This window comes from Pholis gunnellus (genome assembly GCF_910591455.1).
Source record: "Pholis gunnellus genome assembly, chromosome: 5".
NCBI classification, from domain to species: Eukaryota; Metazoa; Chordata; class Actinopteri; order Perciformes; family Pholidae; genus Pholis; species Pholis gunnellus.
The window spans coordinates 8,329,628-8,349,164 of NC_136531.1; the positions used below are offsets into that span (position 1 = coordinate 8,329,628).

General features: G+C 41.6%; 1 protein-coding gene across 3 annotated transcripts in view; it reads left to right on the forward strand.

The window, feature by feature from the left end:
- The window catches only part of lrba (LPS-responsive vesicle trafficking, beach and anchor containing), a 180,203-nt gene that overhangs the window by 16,329 nt on the left and 144,337 nt on the right, over positions 1 to 19,537 (forward strand). For all 3 annotated transcript variants that reach the window (XM_079159646.1, XM_079159648.1, XM_079159647.1), the window contains exons 2-14: positions 7,145 to 7,376; positions 8,661 to 8,761; positions 9,716 to 9,811; positions 10,938 to 11,059; positions 11,871 to 11,997; positions 12,711 to 12,830; positions 14,109 to 14,255; positions 14,897 to 15,094; positions 16,414 to 16,547; positions 17,762 to 17,870; positions 18,285 to 18,437; positions 18,827 to 18,995; positions 19,272 to 19,351. In XM_079159646.1, the coding sequence (XP_079015772.1) occupies positions 7,145 to 7,376; positions 8,661 to 8,761; positions 9,716 to 9,811; positions 10,938 to 11,059; positions 11,871 to 11,997; positions 12,711 to 12,830; positions 14,109 to 14,255; positions 14,897 to 15,094; positions 16,414 to 16,547; positions 17,762 to 17,870; positions 18,285 to 18,437; positions 18,827 to 18,995; positions 19,272 to 19,351 (1,788 nt within the window). The remainder of the gene's footprint in view (positions 1 to 7,144; positions 7,377 to 8,660; positions 8,762 to 9,715; positions 9,812 to 10,937; positions 11,060 to 11,870; positions 11,998 to 12,710; positions 12,831 to 14,108; positions 14,256 to 14,896; positions 15,095 to 16,413; positions 16,548 to 17,761; positions 17,871 to 18,284; positions 18,438 to 18,826; positions 18,996 to 19,271; positions 19,352 to 19,537) is intronic.

Consider the following 19,537-nt stretch of genomic DNA (forward strand, 5'->3'; position numbering starts at 1 on the left):
CCAAAAACCCATTCAAACAACACATTGACTTTGAAACAAGGAACCAGAGGTGCAAATATGCTGACTCATTTCTGGGATTTAGGACTCATTTCCTGCAGCACTCTATTACAGGTAGCGTTAGTCACTGAGCTGGCAATATGGTAGAATTATGTTAACTTATCACGGTGATAATTTCCTGATCGTGTGATTATAATTTATCAGTGTTTTTGTTACATGGTTATTTTTTGCGAATAAAATAGCATGAGATATAGATATGACTTAAAAGGATTGTTTGCATAAGTGATTACATATCTCAAGATGTATGAAATTCAATACAGAGAAAGTCCAAACCACCAACATGCAGTAACATCGTTTGCTGCGCTCTACATGTCAGCTGTCATCCCACATGTTGTTTGCAGTCTTTGTCCTCTAGTCTCTTTGCTTACACTGGAAGTTGCTGCACTTCCGTTTCCTGCTGACACATAATTAGCTGGAGAAAGGAGATCCCACTCGCCTTTTTTTGTGTCGGATGTTTTTATGCCTGTTTTTAATTTGACACAAGTGGTGTTTTTCTGTGCACTAACATATTTAAAGAAAAAAAAAAGTTTCATAGCCCTGTGTTAGTAGAAGCCATCCCTCACATTTTTTTGTATTTATCCAAGCAATCATTTGTTTGTTTTTCACAATACAGAATCATCAATTAATACATAGTGAGTAAACCTATTTCTATTAGGGGGTGGCAGAAATATGCGGATATAATTGCAAACAATCCAATATGTCATTATTTGTTTGGAAATGCCCCCAAATGAAGATATTTTAACTCAAAACATTGAGTAGCCCTTCAACAGAACAACCCGCCAATATCTGCGCCCGTTCTGAGTTTCTACTTGTGGAAGTTGGCAACCCAGAACACACCTTAAGCAGGAAGACAATCCATCAGCAATCATTGTGTGCGACCGGGAGAAGGCGGCACAGGAAGCTGCCGGGGCCGGGAGTAAACGCAGCGACTCGTGGCACCACACTGTGGAGCCTCGGGGTCAACTCTTGCTGCTTCCACTCACACTAGACATCGGAGTTTCGCTCTTGTAAATTTCTGACCAGCCAAAACTTTTCATATATGTTTCTTAATTAGATTGTCCAGAAATGGGGTGGCAACTCGGGGTGGCCACAAATGTTTTTGGCAGAAATAACATGAGTCTTGGTGAAATACTTTGGCAATAACATAGCTTTATGTCAGTGTGACTGTAAACTGTGACGTTTGAAAGCCTCGTGTGCCACGTCAATAACGGATGCCGTATGTTCTGATTCATTTAGATGCTTTATAGAGTTTCTAGTTTCGAGCCATTCCAGACATTTTATGGTAGACTGACGAGAAATAATCCTGTAAACTTATAACACAAAATGCTCTATTTACGAACGCCATATTTGCACAACTTTATTGTTAAAATACTTCACTATAAGACATGGTTTGGACAACATACAGTTGGTTTATGGATTCTCAAAGCTTAATGTTTTCAAATCGTATAACATGCATATCTTGAGGCCATCTTCCATCACAACAGAGATGAACCATGTGTTGTGTCAGATACCGATTCCCCCGACTGAACCAACCCGTATCCTGAACCCTTTAAACAGGAGGGAGACGTTATTCAGCGAGGGAACAGACTTCAACATAACACCGGTACAGAGTCCATAGGACTCAAGGAGTTAAAATGCTTTAAACTGATTTAATCTGTGAAAAAGACTTAGTTCCAACTGAACCGAAAATGATAGATTTGTTAAACTGAACATTAAGCACTCTGCAGTCTTCAACCATGGCGAGCTCAAGAGATGTTCAACATCACCGTTACGTTTACACAGATTTGGCCAAATCTGTGTCATCTTGCATACACATACGGTATCCTCAATGTCGGTACCACTTCATGTGAATGTTCCTTATTTTAAAAGCATGAATATATTAAAACAAGGCATGATAAAAATGCATGCATTTCGCCTCACTATGTCCTCTCATCTATATCATCAGAAGCTCATATTAGTACGAGCACCAGAGGGATTTGAGTTGGACAGATTATCTGCTGGAGCCATTTCCACATCTCACATCAGTGTGTTGGGAATGTGAGTGTTCGTCGGCAGTGAAGAGAGCAGGATTATAAAATGTTGTCATATCACATTCATACATTCATGTTTTGGGTCACTGTGAGGGATGTTTCGGTTTGTGTGGAGGGGGAGGGGAGGGGAGAGGGGGGGGGCTCTCGTGGAAGAATAAGCTGGAACTGCCTTTGGTTTGACAAGATAGCTCGTTAAGAGATCCGGTTAGAAGAGCTGTTGTAAAAGTAGGCCATCGGTGGTGAAAACATGGTCACTCTGAACGGCCCATGCCTCTTAAAAACCGTAGTCGAACGGTGTGGTAATAACACATTAGCTGGCCTTAACATCACATTTACATACTGCTTCATCACTGACGTATTGCCTGCACGTTAATGAAATCAATCAGACCCCGAGACTTGTGCTCATGTCTAACACTCCCAAACTGACAAATGATATCAAGAGATAGATGTACGGCGGTCTGGTTCAAAAGCCCGATTATAAGCCATGTGAGAAACTACAGACATGCTCGACACGGGCGTTCTTCTATTGTCCGTCTCTGCTGTTGTCTCCTGCAGACAAATGACTTCATGTTCAAATGATTTCACCCATAGAATTAATTGCAGTTTCATTAGGGAGGGAAGTGAAGGACGAATATCAACATGGGCGAGCGCACACACACACTGCTAGATCTTACCCCCCTGCAGCCGGGGCTTGGCAGTGTTTCTGCCTGTTACTATAAGCTGGGTAATTTCCTCCCCTTTAGTACAAAGTAGCCATCATTTGTTGGTTCCTCTCATCTTCAGCATCACACGGCTGTCTGTAATGATTTAGACGTTTGTTCTAGCTCTGCTCTTTTAGTACTTGTTTTTATTCTCGGTCTCAATTTCTTGCTCACTACCAGAACATGTATCCTTGTGATTTACACTACACATTATTTTCATATATATATCTCTCTTTTTATAATGTTACCCCTAATACATTTGGGATTGTTCCATTAAGTTGTTGCCCAAGTTTCAAACCAATTTTGGTAGATTAAATGTGAATGAGTGCATGCTACCTATACGCTTGTGCACCCTGATGTGTTTTTATCAGCAGTTAGGGCAATGCAGCAAGGTTTGACTCCATGTATATACACCCTCACTACCTTCCCCTTTTTGAAAATAATCAAAATGTTTAGTTGAAATGGGGAACCTGTACAGAAACATCAAGGTCTATCCAAATAAATCGGTTTCTGTCGGGCTTTACTGTGTCATCTCTTTTCCCAACTCTTCCGCTTCAGCCGAGCTAAAGGCATATTAGAAATTATTTTCTTTTGCATTCAAGTTTTTGCGTAAATTAAAAATGTGCATGAGAAACGTGGATGTGTGAACGATTTTCCTTCAAATCTCCATTCTGCAGCCAGTGAACACTTTAGGTTCCAGTTGGCTTGTTTACATGTGTATGTAAATATTCACCGCATGTCATTGTTGACATTTGATTTCTTATCTCGGCTTTCCAAGAATCCGAACGCCACCACTGGCCTCGTGTAATACAGGTCTAGCTCAGGCAGTATGTATGAATACGGGTTCTGGCGCACCGTTTAGCTCTGCCATCCTCCGACGTTGTTCTCCATGGAGACCATAGAAGCCTGTTTGTGCTTTGTGTTACGGCACAGTGGCTGCTCGGCTGCTCAGCCATGATTAATTCAGGCAGGCCTCAGGGGAGAACAGCCAGGCTGGGTTACCCAGCCAGGGCTCTGGTGTCTAGCGGCCATAAAGGCAGTCGGCTTTATGGCGGCTTTTAGCCGCAGAGCTGTCCTTGGCTGTGTAGCCGAGGCTGGAGCTGGCAACCTCTCACACCTGTGCCTGAAATAGAGCAATGCAAACGATTTGAATTGGAACAATTTGGGAAATTGAAATGTTGTAAACCTCTTTGCTTATGCCCCAATGGATGCATTAAATGTCCTCACAGCTATAGGAAGTCGTTTTCAATTTACCTCAAGGTTCAAAGTATCCCAGGTGATTAATGGTCTGTTGATAATGTAGAGTATACTGATTTATTCTGTACCCAGCAACAACATGGAGATAACCAGCTGCTGGGAGGTTTCATACCGGCAGCACGCTTGTATTCTGATTCAGCTGGCACAGTCTGTGAGCGCCACATAGTTTCCAGGTTTGGAGCAGAGTGCTGCCTGAGATAAAGACAGTTCATTGTTTTATGTCCACAGACTCTTAAAATACACAACTAAAGAGACTCTGTAAGAGATCGGGGTCGTTGCTTTCTGGATTATTCCTTTTTTTACTTGTGAGTTAAAACCTCTCACTTCTGTACTGTAGCTCGCTTTCACCTGTATTTGAACATTTGGATAATACAGTATTTCAAAATGAGCCACTCCAAACGGACTCATTATAAGCAGATTTTAGAACGATATTGTGAATTACAGAATATAATGCATCTCACTTCAACTGATGTTGAAAGAGCCAATACATTCTATTACAGCGGACAACTTCACAGGTCGTTATTTCCTTTTTTAACCATTAAAAAATACACATACTAGCAGATAACAGCCTATAGTTCTATCATTGTTGGTGACTATCTGTATTTTTCTCTTTACACATCACGTTTTTGCTCTAACAGTCATTAAAATTTAAAGTATTCAGTTCAAAATGAATGAAAAGGAAAATGTGATGAACAAACAAATGTTTGGTATTTTTTATTTATTTAAAAAAAAGACAAAACAAATCATCAGTGGCTATCGACAGAATCGTGTTATTTTAGCATTCATTTAAATCAGGATTGCCACAAATGTCTTGTAAGTAGAGCTGGGGGGAGTCTCTCTATAAACAGGACCACACACCCTGAGATGGCGAAGTAATTGTTCAATTTGTGTTCAACTTTTCTGATTGTAGGGAATTGACAAATCGGGTCCAACCTCGGCCCTGTCCTGTATGTGTGCCCGGCGTCGCTATAGTGTGGCCCTGTGTTCCCGTCCTTGTGTTTCTTCTCCGTCTCCTCAGTCAACTGACTGATGGATGGATGACTCGCACAAAGTGTCAGGCTCATAAATCAGCTGTTACTGTGGCAAAATGGCACCCGGCATCCATTAAGGGCAGACCTGTTTGCAATCTTTCCCCCAAGTTAATAAATGGTGCTCTGTAGAGAGATGCATGATTTATCGTTGACTTGCTAAGTGACTAAAACAGGGTGCGAGTGGGGCCTTAATTGATGCATGTGTTATTGCGTTATTTTGCCAATTGTTTTATCATAATGTGAAAGCTCTGATTTGCAGCCACAATACCGGTGACAAAAACATGAAAAATGAAAATCCTGATAGAAAGAGAGATGAAGAAATTAGTTGATTATCAAATAAAGTTTATTTATCAAAGACAATTGCTCGTCATTCTGTGTTTTTAGTTTCTTCAATCTGAGTGTTTGCTGCTTTTGTATCTATATCAGAATATAGATATGTTGATTTCTTTGTAAAAGAAATATCTTTGCGTTCGAGATCTATTGGGCGGTCATGGAAAGCAAACATCGCATTAGGCTCTCGTCATTTTTCTGATTTTTTTGATACATTTGTAGGCTAAACAATAAGTTAATTACAAAAGAAAGGGACAGATTAAACTGCTAAATATGACGCGACACTTTTAAGTTGTTTGTATTTGTAATATCTGTGAATATTATAGCATATATGTCAAATATTTGTTACATTACATGTTAAAAAACAAGGCTTTATGGTGTGTAGATAAAGGAAGTAGTCCTGCTGCATGGTGATCGATGGGATCATTGTGGGGACGTTGATGCTTGACATGAAACGATGAATAGATATCTGTGAGAGGGCGTTGAACGGACAACAAAAGGTGAGGTGTGTGTGTGTGTGTGTCGGCGTTATCATCGCTTTATCCCTCGTCTTTAAGAACGTGTGGCAGCAGCGTTACTCCAGTTTCCCCTCCTTCCCTATCTTGTACTCAACACACACTCGCTGCGTTAATCCGACCTCACTCATTTTAATGGGACAGTTTCCATTCCCTGAACCAAATCGTATTGTTTTCACATCCAGCCCGTCTAATGGCCGAGTACGACTATCACGTTCATGTCCAGTCACACCTCCTTGATTCCTAACACGACAGCCTTGCTCACAATATTAATTGGACATCAACATTGTTATTTTCCTTATCTTTTTCTATTAGGCAGGGTTCAATAATAAAAATGTCGTCAAAACTATTAAGAAGTGACAAATTATGACATTTATGGCTCATACAATTTATACCCGCACACAAAGAGCATTACTCCTTTGCAATAAGACAAGCAGTCTATCTCAGCAGCTCTGAACAAGCGTTAGCTGGAGGCTGACTAACATGGTGGGACGGACGCTTTTACTTCCTCTCTTGCTGCCATGAATACAGTTTTTGTTGTTGTCATTCAGAATACAGGCTTGTTTAATTGGCTGTGAAAGAAAATGTGTTTTATTTTCTTCTCCCAACACACAATACATTCCTAAATACTGGTAGCAACTGCTGTTTTAGTATAGACATGAGGGGGAGATCCACATTACTGTGCTTCATCACTGTGTAGTTCCTTTATGTCATGAGTAAGAATTAATTGTATCTGCGTCTGCAAGGCTGTGTCAGATGCTGTTAGTATTTGAGGGCCTACAGGAAGAAAAGACCTCTAAATGCACTCCTCACAGTTTTTGTCTGTCTGGATGTCTCAGTGAGTTCCACTGACGTGGCTTCTTGTTTGATATTTTCTGCGCTGGGTTTATCGCGGTGTCCCGAGGCTAGCTGTAAACAGTTGAATCTACCGTCAGACAAACAGACAGACAAACAAACAGACTGAGAGACCTGTGTTTCTCCTCTGACCTTTAATCCACTTGGCTAGCAGCCGCTCTGATGCACGATTAATCATCTGCTAAAGAGTATGCACACACACAGTACATATGCCCTTTTTGAGACTCTTGGTTGAAATTTATTGAATTTTCTGGGGGGTTTATTGTTTGTTTATTTTCCTCAATGACCGACTGAAACACTAGTTCTCTCCCCGTCTCCTTCTCTCCCTTGTTCCCTTACTCACTTCTATCTTTGCATCTCTCCTGCAGCTAGTCGGCGGGCAGTTTGACCTGGAGATGAACTTCATCATCCAAGAACCCGAGAGCATTGTGTGCATGGTGGAGCTGTTGGACAAATGTGAGCCCACCTGTCAGGCCGAGGTCTGGAGCATCTTCACCGCCATCCTCAAGAAGAGCGTCCGCAACCTGCAGGCGTGCACTGATGTGGGGCTCATCCAGCTGGTGCTCCAGCGTATATCCACCACGGACAGCATGATCGCAGGTACTGCAGAACAGCACCTCGTGGAGGAGGTGTTCTTTGCATAGGACACAATGTTTTCTGTCACGTTAACGCAGCATAATTTATTTTCATTTGGCTTCTCCTGAACTGTGCTTGACCACGACGAGACACAATAGGAGGTGTTTTGTTGTTGTACTTTCCTATCCACTCTCCCCGTCTACAATAACAATTTGTTGTTGCGTAAATCGTGATGTATTGCGGTGAAAGCGGACTCAATCATCCTGTACAGTCGCTCCCCAGAGTGTGAGTCTAGTCTGTTGCCCATCTGCAAATTAGTCTGAATTAATCCTCCAGTGTTCGGCTCAGTGAACTTTTGCCAGCTAGAACAGCGCTGGCCTGGAGGGTTTGTGCAGCCAAGCAAGGGTGATCTAGCCCAGCAGTAACTAGGCAGCTGAAAGTAATGTTTATAGTGATATTTATCACAGTGCAACTGCAATGTCCTCCACCTAACAATGCTACAGTACAGTAGAACTGATGCACCATTTTTATTGATACGCATTTACAACTGAAAAGGCTTCTTATGTTAAGCTTTACGATTATTTTTGTGTATTATATTACTTTTATTGATAGTAGAAAGCTGACAGGAAATGAAGAGATGTGAGGAAGGACATACAACAATGGTCCCGCAGGACTTTCAACCGGGGTTGCTGTATTTTATGATCAATGCCTTAAACTAGACCACCACGGCATCCCAACTTTTTTTTTTGTTGCACTTAAAGTAAATTTGCGAACAGTCTCTTCCTCTACTAGGACTGAGCTAAACAGCTGAGCTTTAATACTTGTGTGTATCAGTATGAATAGCTAACATGGAAAAAGACCTGCCAGATATAACAGTCTGCCACTCATCATTAGATTTGATGTAATGTGTACATTTGAAGATTTGAACCAAGAGTTGTGTACGTGCACAACTAGTCGTATATCTGTCATACCATGTCTCGTCATTATCCAGTAATAACCAATGAAAAGAGGCTGCACAGTAGCTGGGACTCCCAGAGTGTCTCCTCTATTTTAAGTCTCATGTTTTTTTTTTTAAACTTTGGACTTGCTCACCCTACTTTTCTTTTAAATACATCTTAGCTGCTTAACTTCTTATAGCGGTGGCTTCACTGTAATATTTGGATTTGTAAAATGCCAATAATGATTGTAATACTTGTAATATCGATGTTTATATCCCGTTAGGTTTTTAGCAAACTGCAGTCACCTTGGAGCTTCTGTTGTAACGTGCCATGTTTAACCCCTGTATGACACTGTGTGTGTGTCTTGCAGACCTACTGGTGGACATGTTGGGCGTCCTCGCCAGCTACAGCATCACAGTTAAAGAGCTGAAGCTTTTCTTCAGCAAACTGCAAGGGGAGAAAGGCCAGTGGGTGAGTCAGAGTTATGCCACAATGATCTGCCCTGGTTGTCTGGGACCAGCATGAGGAATGTGCGAGCAACACTGCCATCCCACAGGCCAATGCCCTCGTCAAAGAGACGAGATAAATCACATGACACCGAAATACTACTCCGCAGCGTGAGGCTATTCGTGAGATTACCAAAAAACTTGTTTGAGTTGTTTGTTTTTTTTAGCCATAATGTTAGTTTTCTAAAATAGGCGTGTTCTTTGTGTGTGCGTGTGTGTGTTCCTATCAGGGAATAATGAACTCAAGATGTATGATAGTTGTACAGAAGATAAGTTACTACATTCAGGCAGGACCAGTGGCACAGAGGGAGAGACGGATGAAGAGAGGGAAAGTAGTCCATCGATCACTGACACTAATCAAGTTGTCAAGGAAATAGGGCGAGTTGCTTTTATGCTTCTAAATTTCGCCTCGCTCTCCCACTTTCAAGCAGATCTGGCCACCACTCCTCTCTTCGTGTTGTTTTGTGTGAAGTGTCTGGGGAGACGTTATTGATAGGATGAGTGCAAAACTTTAACAATGAAGTGCTCTGGCACTCAACACCATAAACCACAACCTTGTTGAAAATCATGACAATATACAGGAATTTGTATCACTCCCTCGGATTTTGTTCCAATATCTGAATTCTGTGTGTTAGAGCAGCAACGTACACAATAATAAGTATATTATGTAGTAAATGAAGATGCTGCTGAATTCTGAGTGTGCTGCTGAGTACATCTAGCTGGATGTCAAAGTATGATGAGTCTAAGAGGTAAATTTAGAACAAGCAGAACCAAAGTTGCGCTTGCTTTTAATCATTCGTGGCTTCATGCAGGCTTCAACCGTGAGTGTGTAACTAGGGTTCATATGCTTCTATGTGCATATGTATGCCTGTCTAAAATTATCCTCGTGTCATTCTTTTTGTATTCTTCTTCTCCTCAGCCTCGCCATGCAGTGAAGCTTTTGTCAGTTCTGAAGTACATGGCTCACAGGAATGGCCCCGACTCATTCTTCAGCTTTCCAGGGAAAAATGCAGCTGTGAGTATACTCCATAGTGTCAACCATCACGTGGCAGAATGAAAAAAACATCCCCTTTTTTAGTGTATTTGAACATAGATGATGAGCTGGCAGCCATGAATTTAGAGGTTAGTGCGGTTAGTGCGGCTCTTTGGAACGTTTCGGTACATGAGAAGCAAGATTTCCTACTAGATATTAACGCTAAATAAATATCAAGCCAATAGAATGTGTAACCCCACCATGATGGACTCCCAATAAGTACGATAAAAAGACATTCTATTATAGACTAATGAGAAAAAGAGGATATTCCATGATCTCTGCTGAATCCTTTTATTGTAAGTGCTTTCTAAGCTGTTTTCCTGTGAACGAGCCGTTCACTGAGCTATGCAGTTTTTCTCTAATTGATAAGCTTTACACATTCTCTTGGTTATTATCTAGTCTGCCTTTACATCGCAGACCCTTCTCAGGCCTGAAAGGATATTGTAATCTTGTGGAAATGCTGTAAAGTATCTACAAATGTATTATGTTGTGTCTGTTAGCTATTTAGCTTTGGACTATTCAAATCCTGCTTTGAGAATTTCGGTTGAACCTTACCTGCGTGTTAGTTTATTCAAAACATCTGCCTTGTTATATGTCGTCCGTACCATGGAAAATGAGGCTGCACTAGCCGGCTGTGCTCTTTTCCTGTCCTCCTGTCGATGCATAATTAGTTCATTTAAGTACCAAACAGCCTTTATTGTGTTTTGGTTGGAGAATGAATGCGTTAAGTAGACAACATGCCCTTGCTACGCTCGTTGAACAAAACACAATGAAATACACATAATAGAATTGGAGATTACAAAAGGCTTCCTACAGGAAAACAATTTAAATATCAAAAGCATTGTTTATTAATTTCAATTTCAATGTTAAATCTCTCTCCAGTTTTAGTGTTCATTGCACTGGAACTTTACAAAAGCATGGCTTTGCTCATGCAGGAATCGTTCACCATATATAGTGACAAAGAGCTTAGATACAGGTCGGCCAGATGGGTTTGGCTCTGATTTGTTTGATCTGAACTCTGTTAGTACTTATCAGTGTTTGTCAGCAGCTTAATGCTTATTGTACTAACCCACAGTTCTTTGTTCATTTTATGTTTTTTCCTTAACAGGCTATAGCTCTGCCTCCTATAGCAAAATGGCCGTACCAGAATGGGTTTACGTTCCACACATGGCTCCGCATGGATCCTCTCAACAACATCAATGTAGACAAAGACAAGCCTTACCTGTACTGGTAGGTAACAATAGTTTTGTTTGAGTAGTAACCCTTTGTTTGATATTTAAATGTTTAATTAAGTTTAAACATACTCTATCTATATATATATATATATATATACATATACATACATACATAGAATGCAGAAAAGCCTCTGGGAAGTAGTGCACATTTATAGTGTAAATAACAAATAGAGAGGGGGATTGCATGAAAGGTTGTGTTACATGGGTGCGTGCAATTTAAGTGTTAACATATGCATGTGCACAAGTTCCCGTTATGACCAAAATGTATCTTAAATGCATTTGAATCCCAAATGCTGCAGACGTGCAGCCTCCAGCCTCACAGATGAGAAACGGTTGTGCGTCTCCCTCCATCTTTCCTGTCTCTTCATCCTTTGCTTCCTCTCTGAGGAGCCGAGGGTTGGTTGATCTTCTTTTCAACCAGTGATTAATTTCTGTCAAAAATCTAATTTATACAACAGGGATCTGTTTAGGCGTCTGTGAAAATGATCACCAAGCTGGATGGCCAACGCGCTGCTTGAGCGAATCTGTAATAAAAGCTCCTCTTCAGCCCTGTGCCCTTTTTAAAAAGAGATTAATTCACTAAATCACACGCAGGGGCTCCGAGTCCCCGGGACGTTTGGAATGATAGGACGAGTCTGTGAAGTTGAGAAATGATTGTTTGCTATCTTTATCCATTTGAAACCCTTTTTAGAGCATTAATATGATATTGGACTCTATAACCCATGTTGCCCTTGAATGTCGCCAGCATGAAATTGTGCAGCCTTCCTAAAACTGTGTGTTTGTATTTTCCATTTATTTCTTTTCAGTTTTCGCACCAATAAAGGCATGGGTTACTCCGCACACTTTGTGGGTGGATGTTTGATTGTGACCTCATTAAAAACGAAGGGGAAAGGATTCCAGCACTGTGTAAAGTACGACTTCAAACCACAGAAGGTACGAAAGCAACAAAACACGAAGCACAATGCAGGCACTGGTTTGGTGAACGAGGCCAACCAAACATTCATGCGCACCAAAAAAAAAAGCCTGGAAATGTCATTGTAGATAGTTCAATGTAATCATATGTCTGCACATACATAAGCAATCACTTGCACACACACACACACACACACACATACGCGCACAATAAATCTGGACCTTGCTGTAAGAAAGAACTGTCGCCTCTTACCTGACTCTTGGGAGCAGCCAAACTAGAAGGAGGAGGAATGAGGGCAACGGGAGAGACGGATTATCCAATACTCCCAGTCCCTTCCAGGCACGGCACACACGGACGACCATTGCAGCGGACAATTTGAAACATCCTCCTCCTTCCCCTTGGGCATGAAGGCCCCACCTTACCTCAATAAACCTCATGAGGGCCCAGAGCTCATTTTAGCTGATTTCTCACTCTATTTTTAATGCCTTATTTCGTGTCCGGAAGAAACCATAATAACCTATTTCACTGTGGCAACATCGGTAACCTATTTTACTGGTTGTAAGGCTGAGGATGAAACCGGAAATCTAAGTAGGTGGGATCGTAGCTTGAGGGGAATCCTGAAACGTGATGGAAGCAGGCCAATTGACATGACATGCTGACTTATTGATATCTTGTTGTGTGTGATTGATGCTCTACACATTCAGTAGGAGTTTGCCATTTTTTGTTTTCGCAGTGGTACATGGTGACTCTCGTTCACGTCTACAACCGCTGGAAAAACAGTGAGATTAGCTGCTATGTGAACGGGGAACTGGCTTCCTTTGGAGACATCGCCTGGTTTGTCAACACCAGTGACGTAAGTAGCGACAATTTCAAACATCATTTGCTGTTTGCTAATCACCCAGTAGGGACCACCACAAGCTCACAAGATCTGAATACATTCTCATGAATAAGAGTTTAAAGGAACAGTTTGACATCTTTCAAATTACTCCTATTTGCTTTTCTTGGATGAGAAAATTGATACCGCTCTCGTATCTGTCAAGGTTAATACTAAGCTGCAGCAGATTAGCTTACCAGCCTAAAGAGTGTGATCAGTGGAAGTCACTGCACCAAAAAACAGTCTGGCTCACACGCCCCCTTAAACCACAACTTTGTGTTTTTTTTTTTTTTTTTACTGATTAAACAAACAAGATATGGTTCGTTCGTTCTCATCTAACACTTGGCAAGAAAGTCAATAAGCATATTTTTCGACGCCGAACTGTTCCTGTGTGTGTGTGTGTGTGTGTGTGTGTGTGTGTGTGTGTGTGTGTGTGTGTGTGTGTGTGTGTGTGTGTGTGTGTGTGTGTGTGTGTGTGTGTGCAAACCTCAAAAATGACTGCATGAAACCTCTGGCAAGATTTTATTTTTACAATTCCACCTGCTGCTAGATCAGTGTTTTGTCATGTGGGTGCAAGGTACAGATTTTTCTGTCAAATATCAATTTCAGAACGAGATATTGCTGCAGGAGCGTGTACCACAAACTGAAAAGCAAACCTCGCTCAGGGATATATCTAATCTTAGTCTTTTTCTTTCAGAGGGCTTGTGGGGTGAAACCATTCTTTTCATCTTTTAGAATGAATAGTACAGTGCTACATATACACACCCTGCTCCTCTCACACGTCACCATATGAACTCTGTCACAGTCTCCAGGATTGCTTTCTGTCATGCTGTGTTGTGAGACTCTTAAATCACATTTAGTTAGGAATGAAAACGCCTCCGCAGTGCAGTTTAATCCTCTGGATGCGTCAGTGTGTCCGAAAGCAAATTAGCATCTTGATTGAGATGTGGCTTCCTCATTCTCAACACTTCTGCTTCTGCATCCCTGACCATAACCAGAGGAAGATGGAACATTATCATGTTGGCCACAGTATGCTTACAGTTTGAGGCTGTGTGTTGCCAATTATAGCGAGTCTTAACATGAATATGTCTTATCCCTCTGTTCTTTCTGGATACTTTTGGTCTTTTTTTATCCTCCTGTCTTAATTCCTTACTACCTTCATTCCTTCCACCCTGCCTCGCTTCATCTTTAATTGTCTATTTCTGTGTTTTTTTTTTTGTTCTTTTCTTCCTACCTCCAACATCCTTCCTGCTGCAGACGTTTGACAAGTGTTTCCTGGGATCTTCTGAGACAGCAGATGCCAACCGTGTGTTCTGCGGACAGATGGGAGCAGTGTACCTGTTTGGAGAGGCTCTCAGCGCTGCTCAGATCCTGGCCATCTATCAGCTGGGACCCGGCTACCAGGTGGGAAGCCATAAAGCCTGAGATGTCTGTGCGATAGAAACATTAAATAGAGACATACGTCGATTTACACAGTCAAATGATGCATTATATAGATCAAAATTAGTTGATAAAGCTGAAATCTGTATTTCTTTTTTTTTATATATGGAGGAGCATTTTAAAACGATACAAGCATAACTTAATGGTCGGATAAACTTTCCATTGTCTAATGGGACATATTGATAAGCTGTCATGTAACACCTGGCAATAGATTCTATACGTTTGATGCAAGACTCAATCAGCAGTAAAGTGAGATGACATATGCTCTGCCATATGTGCTGTAGTTTAAGGGCAACAACATATCGATAGTCATGCAGCCTTGAATGTAAGCACAGTATTTTAAACCGGAATTAAAATGTTTTTATTTAATTTTTGAACTTTTATAAGTAAGTATATGTAAAAACACAAACGATACACAACTATACACAGGCCGACATGCAATAGAGACACAAAAACGAAAAAAGATTGCCAGAGTAGCAATTTGATACTAGTAATGTGAAAATTAAAACACTAGTTAGTTTTGTCTTTTTAATGTGTCATGACTGCATTATGTTCTCCTCCACTAAATGTCTCCCCCTTTCCTTCTTCTACTTCCTTCTCTTCAGGGCACATTCAAGTACAAAGCAGAGAGTGACTTACTGTTTGCGGAGCATCATAAGACCTTGCTGTACGACGGCAAGCTATCTTCTTGTATTTCCTTCGCTTATAACCCTCGAGCCACAGATGCCCAGCTCTGCCTTGAGTCCTCCCCCAAGGACAACGCCTCCATTTTCGTCCACTCACCCCACGCACTCATGCTGCAGGTAATCATGCCTTTATTGTAACACTTGCTTGTATAGCAATTGATAGTAATTCCCCTTGGAGTTGGAGTTGATATTACTTAAAAAATGTAACCTGAAGTCCCCATGCTGAGCAATGCCGGTGGAAATTCATTCGCCACCTGTACGCGTGCTCCTTTCCTCTCATTGTTCCATATGTACCACTCTTTACTTTTTTTTTTTTTTTTCCCTCCTATGCGATAATTAAAGAGGCCCAGTTGGCATCTTTTCATTTTAATAGTCTCATTAGGGCAGAGGTGCAAAAGTGTCGAGTTAGCCAGACTGCTGCAGCTGCTGAAAAGTGCCATCCTGGTTTTTTTTTAACTGTGGAATTAGAGACTGAGGGATTAGTTTATTTAGTTTACAAGTAGTTGTGCATTTCTCCTGTTAGATGTAGCTGGTGAACTTTGTGGACATTTTCCATATGCTGCTTACAAATACACACGCCCCCCCGCACACGCACGCACGCACACACACGCACACAACTATGTATTTTCTTTAGCACTAATTGAGTTTTCTCTCATGCCCTCTCATCAAAGAACATTATTTGTGTCCTTTTGAGGGAGACGCACAACATATGCTTTCTCCACCACACAAACATGCATGCTAACACACACACACACACACACACACACACACACACACACACACACACACACACACACACACACACACACACACACACACACACAACTAAATGCCGGACCCTAACCGTGGCCAAAATATCCTTGCTTTCCAGAAATGTCCTCACTCTGAAGGTTTAAAACTCAAATTGGTCCTCACAAAGATAGCTGTACAATTGTCCACACACACACAGTGCACAGTGTAAAATATGAATGAATATGTGACCTATATTTTCAGCTTTGCTATGCCATGCTCAGAAATTCCAATCCTATAGAGAGGAAAATGTTTTGCCAAGCCTCTGTTGATGTCGCAACATAAAACAACACGTACGCCAACGGACGCACCAGACTGTTAAACATTTAAAGAAAAGAAAATCTTCCTACAAATGAAAACAAAACATTGTGATTCACCCTTTCAAACATTGAGCATGTCTTTTGGCAACGGTTTGAGTACTGATTAGTGGTCAAAGATTCAAAAGGTCCATTGCAGTTTGCGCCCGTTGGGATAAAAAGCCGACTGTAGCGGCATGAAAAGACGAATCACCATTTGATTTGATTTTGACTCTGCAACTGCTTGCAACTAATTTCAAATATGTCAAAAGATGGAACTAATGTAGTGCAGAAAACTGTGATCATCAGAGCAAATAGCTGTGTTGCTCACTTGTATGTTTGTTCCTGTAGGATGTGAAGGCCGTGGTGACTCACTCAGTCCAGAGTGGCATACACTCTATCGGAGGCGTGCAGGTCCTCTTCCCTCTGTTTGCACAGCTGGATTATTGCCAGCCTTCCAGCCAGGAGCTGGACACCTCTGTCTGGTAACCACACACACAAATACACTGTATGAAACATGTTGTTTTTTTTTAAATTGTATCCTTCGCTATCTCAGGATTTCATATGACGCATCAAGCCATGTGATAGCATGTAACAAACTACATATAAATATTAAGGCTGGTACTAAATTGGCACACTCTGACAATTTAGCTGTCAATGTTCAAATTTGACTATTGTATTACATCTTATAAATGATAAGTCATCTTAATTTAATGCGTCAGGAAATTATATATCTTTATTTATATATTTTAGAGGAGGTAGTCCACTAATTTTACACATCCACATTTGTTTACTGTACTTTTCATGGGGAGTAAAAAACAGCTTATTGTATGAAATATATTGTCTTCCGTGGCCCAAGAGAAGCTTTGTTCAAACCTGAGAATATAACCTCAGTGATGTCATAGTTTGGGTTTGAGACGACGGATATTTAAAGGAAAGCCGACATTACAAACTGGGGAAATGTTGCCATTGTGCCGGATCTCTCGGCCTCCGCTGCTTCTGTTTCGACCTTCCTTTCTTGAGTACACAGACTTTAAGCTGGTGCAATACTAAATCGCTGGATTATCCCTTTTGAATACACCACTTTAGAAATATAATACTGCATGTGAGATGATTTAGAAGGTGGATGAGTCATTATTTAGCTTATTCAAAAGTGATACTGGATCCAGTGTTGTCATTTAGATGACTTCCTAGGAGCTGTATGCTCGGGTAAATGATTAGTTGGAATCTAGAATAAGTTCTAAAATAAGATGTCAGATTAAATGTTATCAAGCGAAAATAGCGTTAACAATATCAGTACCTTTTGATGGCTGGTACACAGACAATACACGGTCTATTATTTTCTATTTGTTACCGATGGCTTTTCAGGTAACACTGCTGTCTGTCAACAATGATCAGCGACCAACAGTAAGATTTTAAAAGCCGTTGCAAATTAGGTTTTGATGTAGTGCCGAGCTTGAAAGTCGTGAGGCCATCTCTCTTATGAATTTGCAACGTTGTTGTATGCGCTGCCCTCAAGGTGATGCAACTAGAATCTGTCCTAACGCATTGGGGACACGACACCCTCGTTCAATCACGTTTCATGCACGATATGCCCTTCACAGTCAGGGCTTCGTCAGCAGCTTCCATAGATTATTGTCACTGTCTAACTCAATATCTCTCTCTCTCTCTGTCTCTGTCTGTCTGTGGGCCCTCTTAGCTGCACTTTGCTATCCTTTGTGATGGAGCTCTTGAAGAACTCAGTGGCTATGCAAGAGCAGGTCCTGGCCTGCAAAGGCTTCCTCGTCATTGGCTACACTCTGGAGAAGGTGAGACAAACACAAATAGGCTCAGCTGTGCTAAGAAATACACGAGAGAGCCGTCCAACCCGTACCAGTAGATGCACGTAATGAACCCGGTGCAGTAATACAGCTGATTCCCTTAACGCCACAAACGCACAAACACAGGCACACACCCATACCAACGCTTAATACGAGACAGACTTTGTTTTCCCTCAGCTGTGTTTGGAGGTCACAGCTGGCGTGTGTGCTTGTTAGGCAGAAGAGGAGCTCCTCCTCAGCTTTCTCTGCATGTGTCCTTTCCCTCTCCTTTTTGTGTACCTCATTCACCCCTTCTCGGCTCTCCACGCCGTTTGACTCCTCACTGACATATCCTCTCCTTTTTTTTGTCCCCCCCCCCCTCCTATTGTGGCACTTTCTGTCCCCACCCTGTCTGTTCTCCAGTCTTCCAAGGTGCATGTGACGCGGCCTGTCCTGGACATTGTGCTGGCCTTTTCCAGATACCTAAGCAACTTGCAGAATGGTATCTTGCTGCTCAAGCAGCTGTGTGACCACATTCTGTTCAACCCTGCCATCTGGATCCATGCCCCTGCCAAGGTAATATGAATACATATATATATATATACACACACACACACACAGCAGCACATTGTTATGCATTTGGTAACGTTTGTAAAGATGGAGATATACACGTAGATGGGACACACGCATATCGGTTACAACATCCAGACGTGCACACTCGCATAGATCTGCACTGTCGTCATCATCCTCTCTTGCTCTGTATGGTCTTGTCCTACATTTTATTTTCAGAGTTCAGCTCAGATTTCAAGGTTTTCCCTCAACCTGTGAGTCAGTGATTGCTATTTAAGTGAGAATGGCTTGTCTACAACCCTGAGGGGCTTAGAGGCTAGGACACACTTAAAAACCAAATTATTCCACTCAAACTATCAAGCGTGTGTGTTCATACGTGCTTTTATCTTTTGCAGGTGCAAATGAGTCTCTACACTTACCTAGCAACAGAGTTCATCAGCACAGTGACCATCTACAACACCATTCGCAGGGTGGGCACTGTACTTCAGGTCATGCACACCATGAAATACTACTACTGGGTCATCAACCCTCAGGACCGCAGTGGAGTCGTGCCCAAAGGCCTCGGTGAGGATGCACACTAAATGCTAAAATATACTCTAATGTTGTGCAGTAATTAGCCACTACTGATGTACACACAATTGAGGACACACACCTATAAACACACAGTGCACCAACACTCACACTTTTATCGCTGCCCTTCAATTGATGAATCAACTTGGCTTTTAAAAGAAACAACAGATTGATCATGTTGTGATTTCTTGCTTCCTCCTCCTGAATCGTGCTCGGTTGCTCATTGATCAGCTTCTTTCAACAGCCATTGTTTGCCGTTTGGGTTTTCAGATGGTCCAAGGCCGAACCAGAAGGAGATCCATTCTTTGCGAGCCTTTCTGTTGTTGTTTGTCAAGCAGCTCATAATGAAGGTACGTTCATGTTGCCAAAACCCCAAAACCCAGTATCAACAACCAAAATAGACTTGTATTGTTGAGTCACTTGAGGAATCTGGCACATTTGAATATTATGTGTACTAATGGTACTAATGGCAGATTTACGTGTCTATTTATATTGTTGCTCTCTGATTGCGGTGGAGTTGCAGGACTTAAAATGCT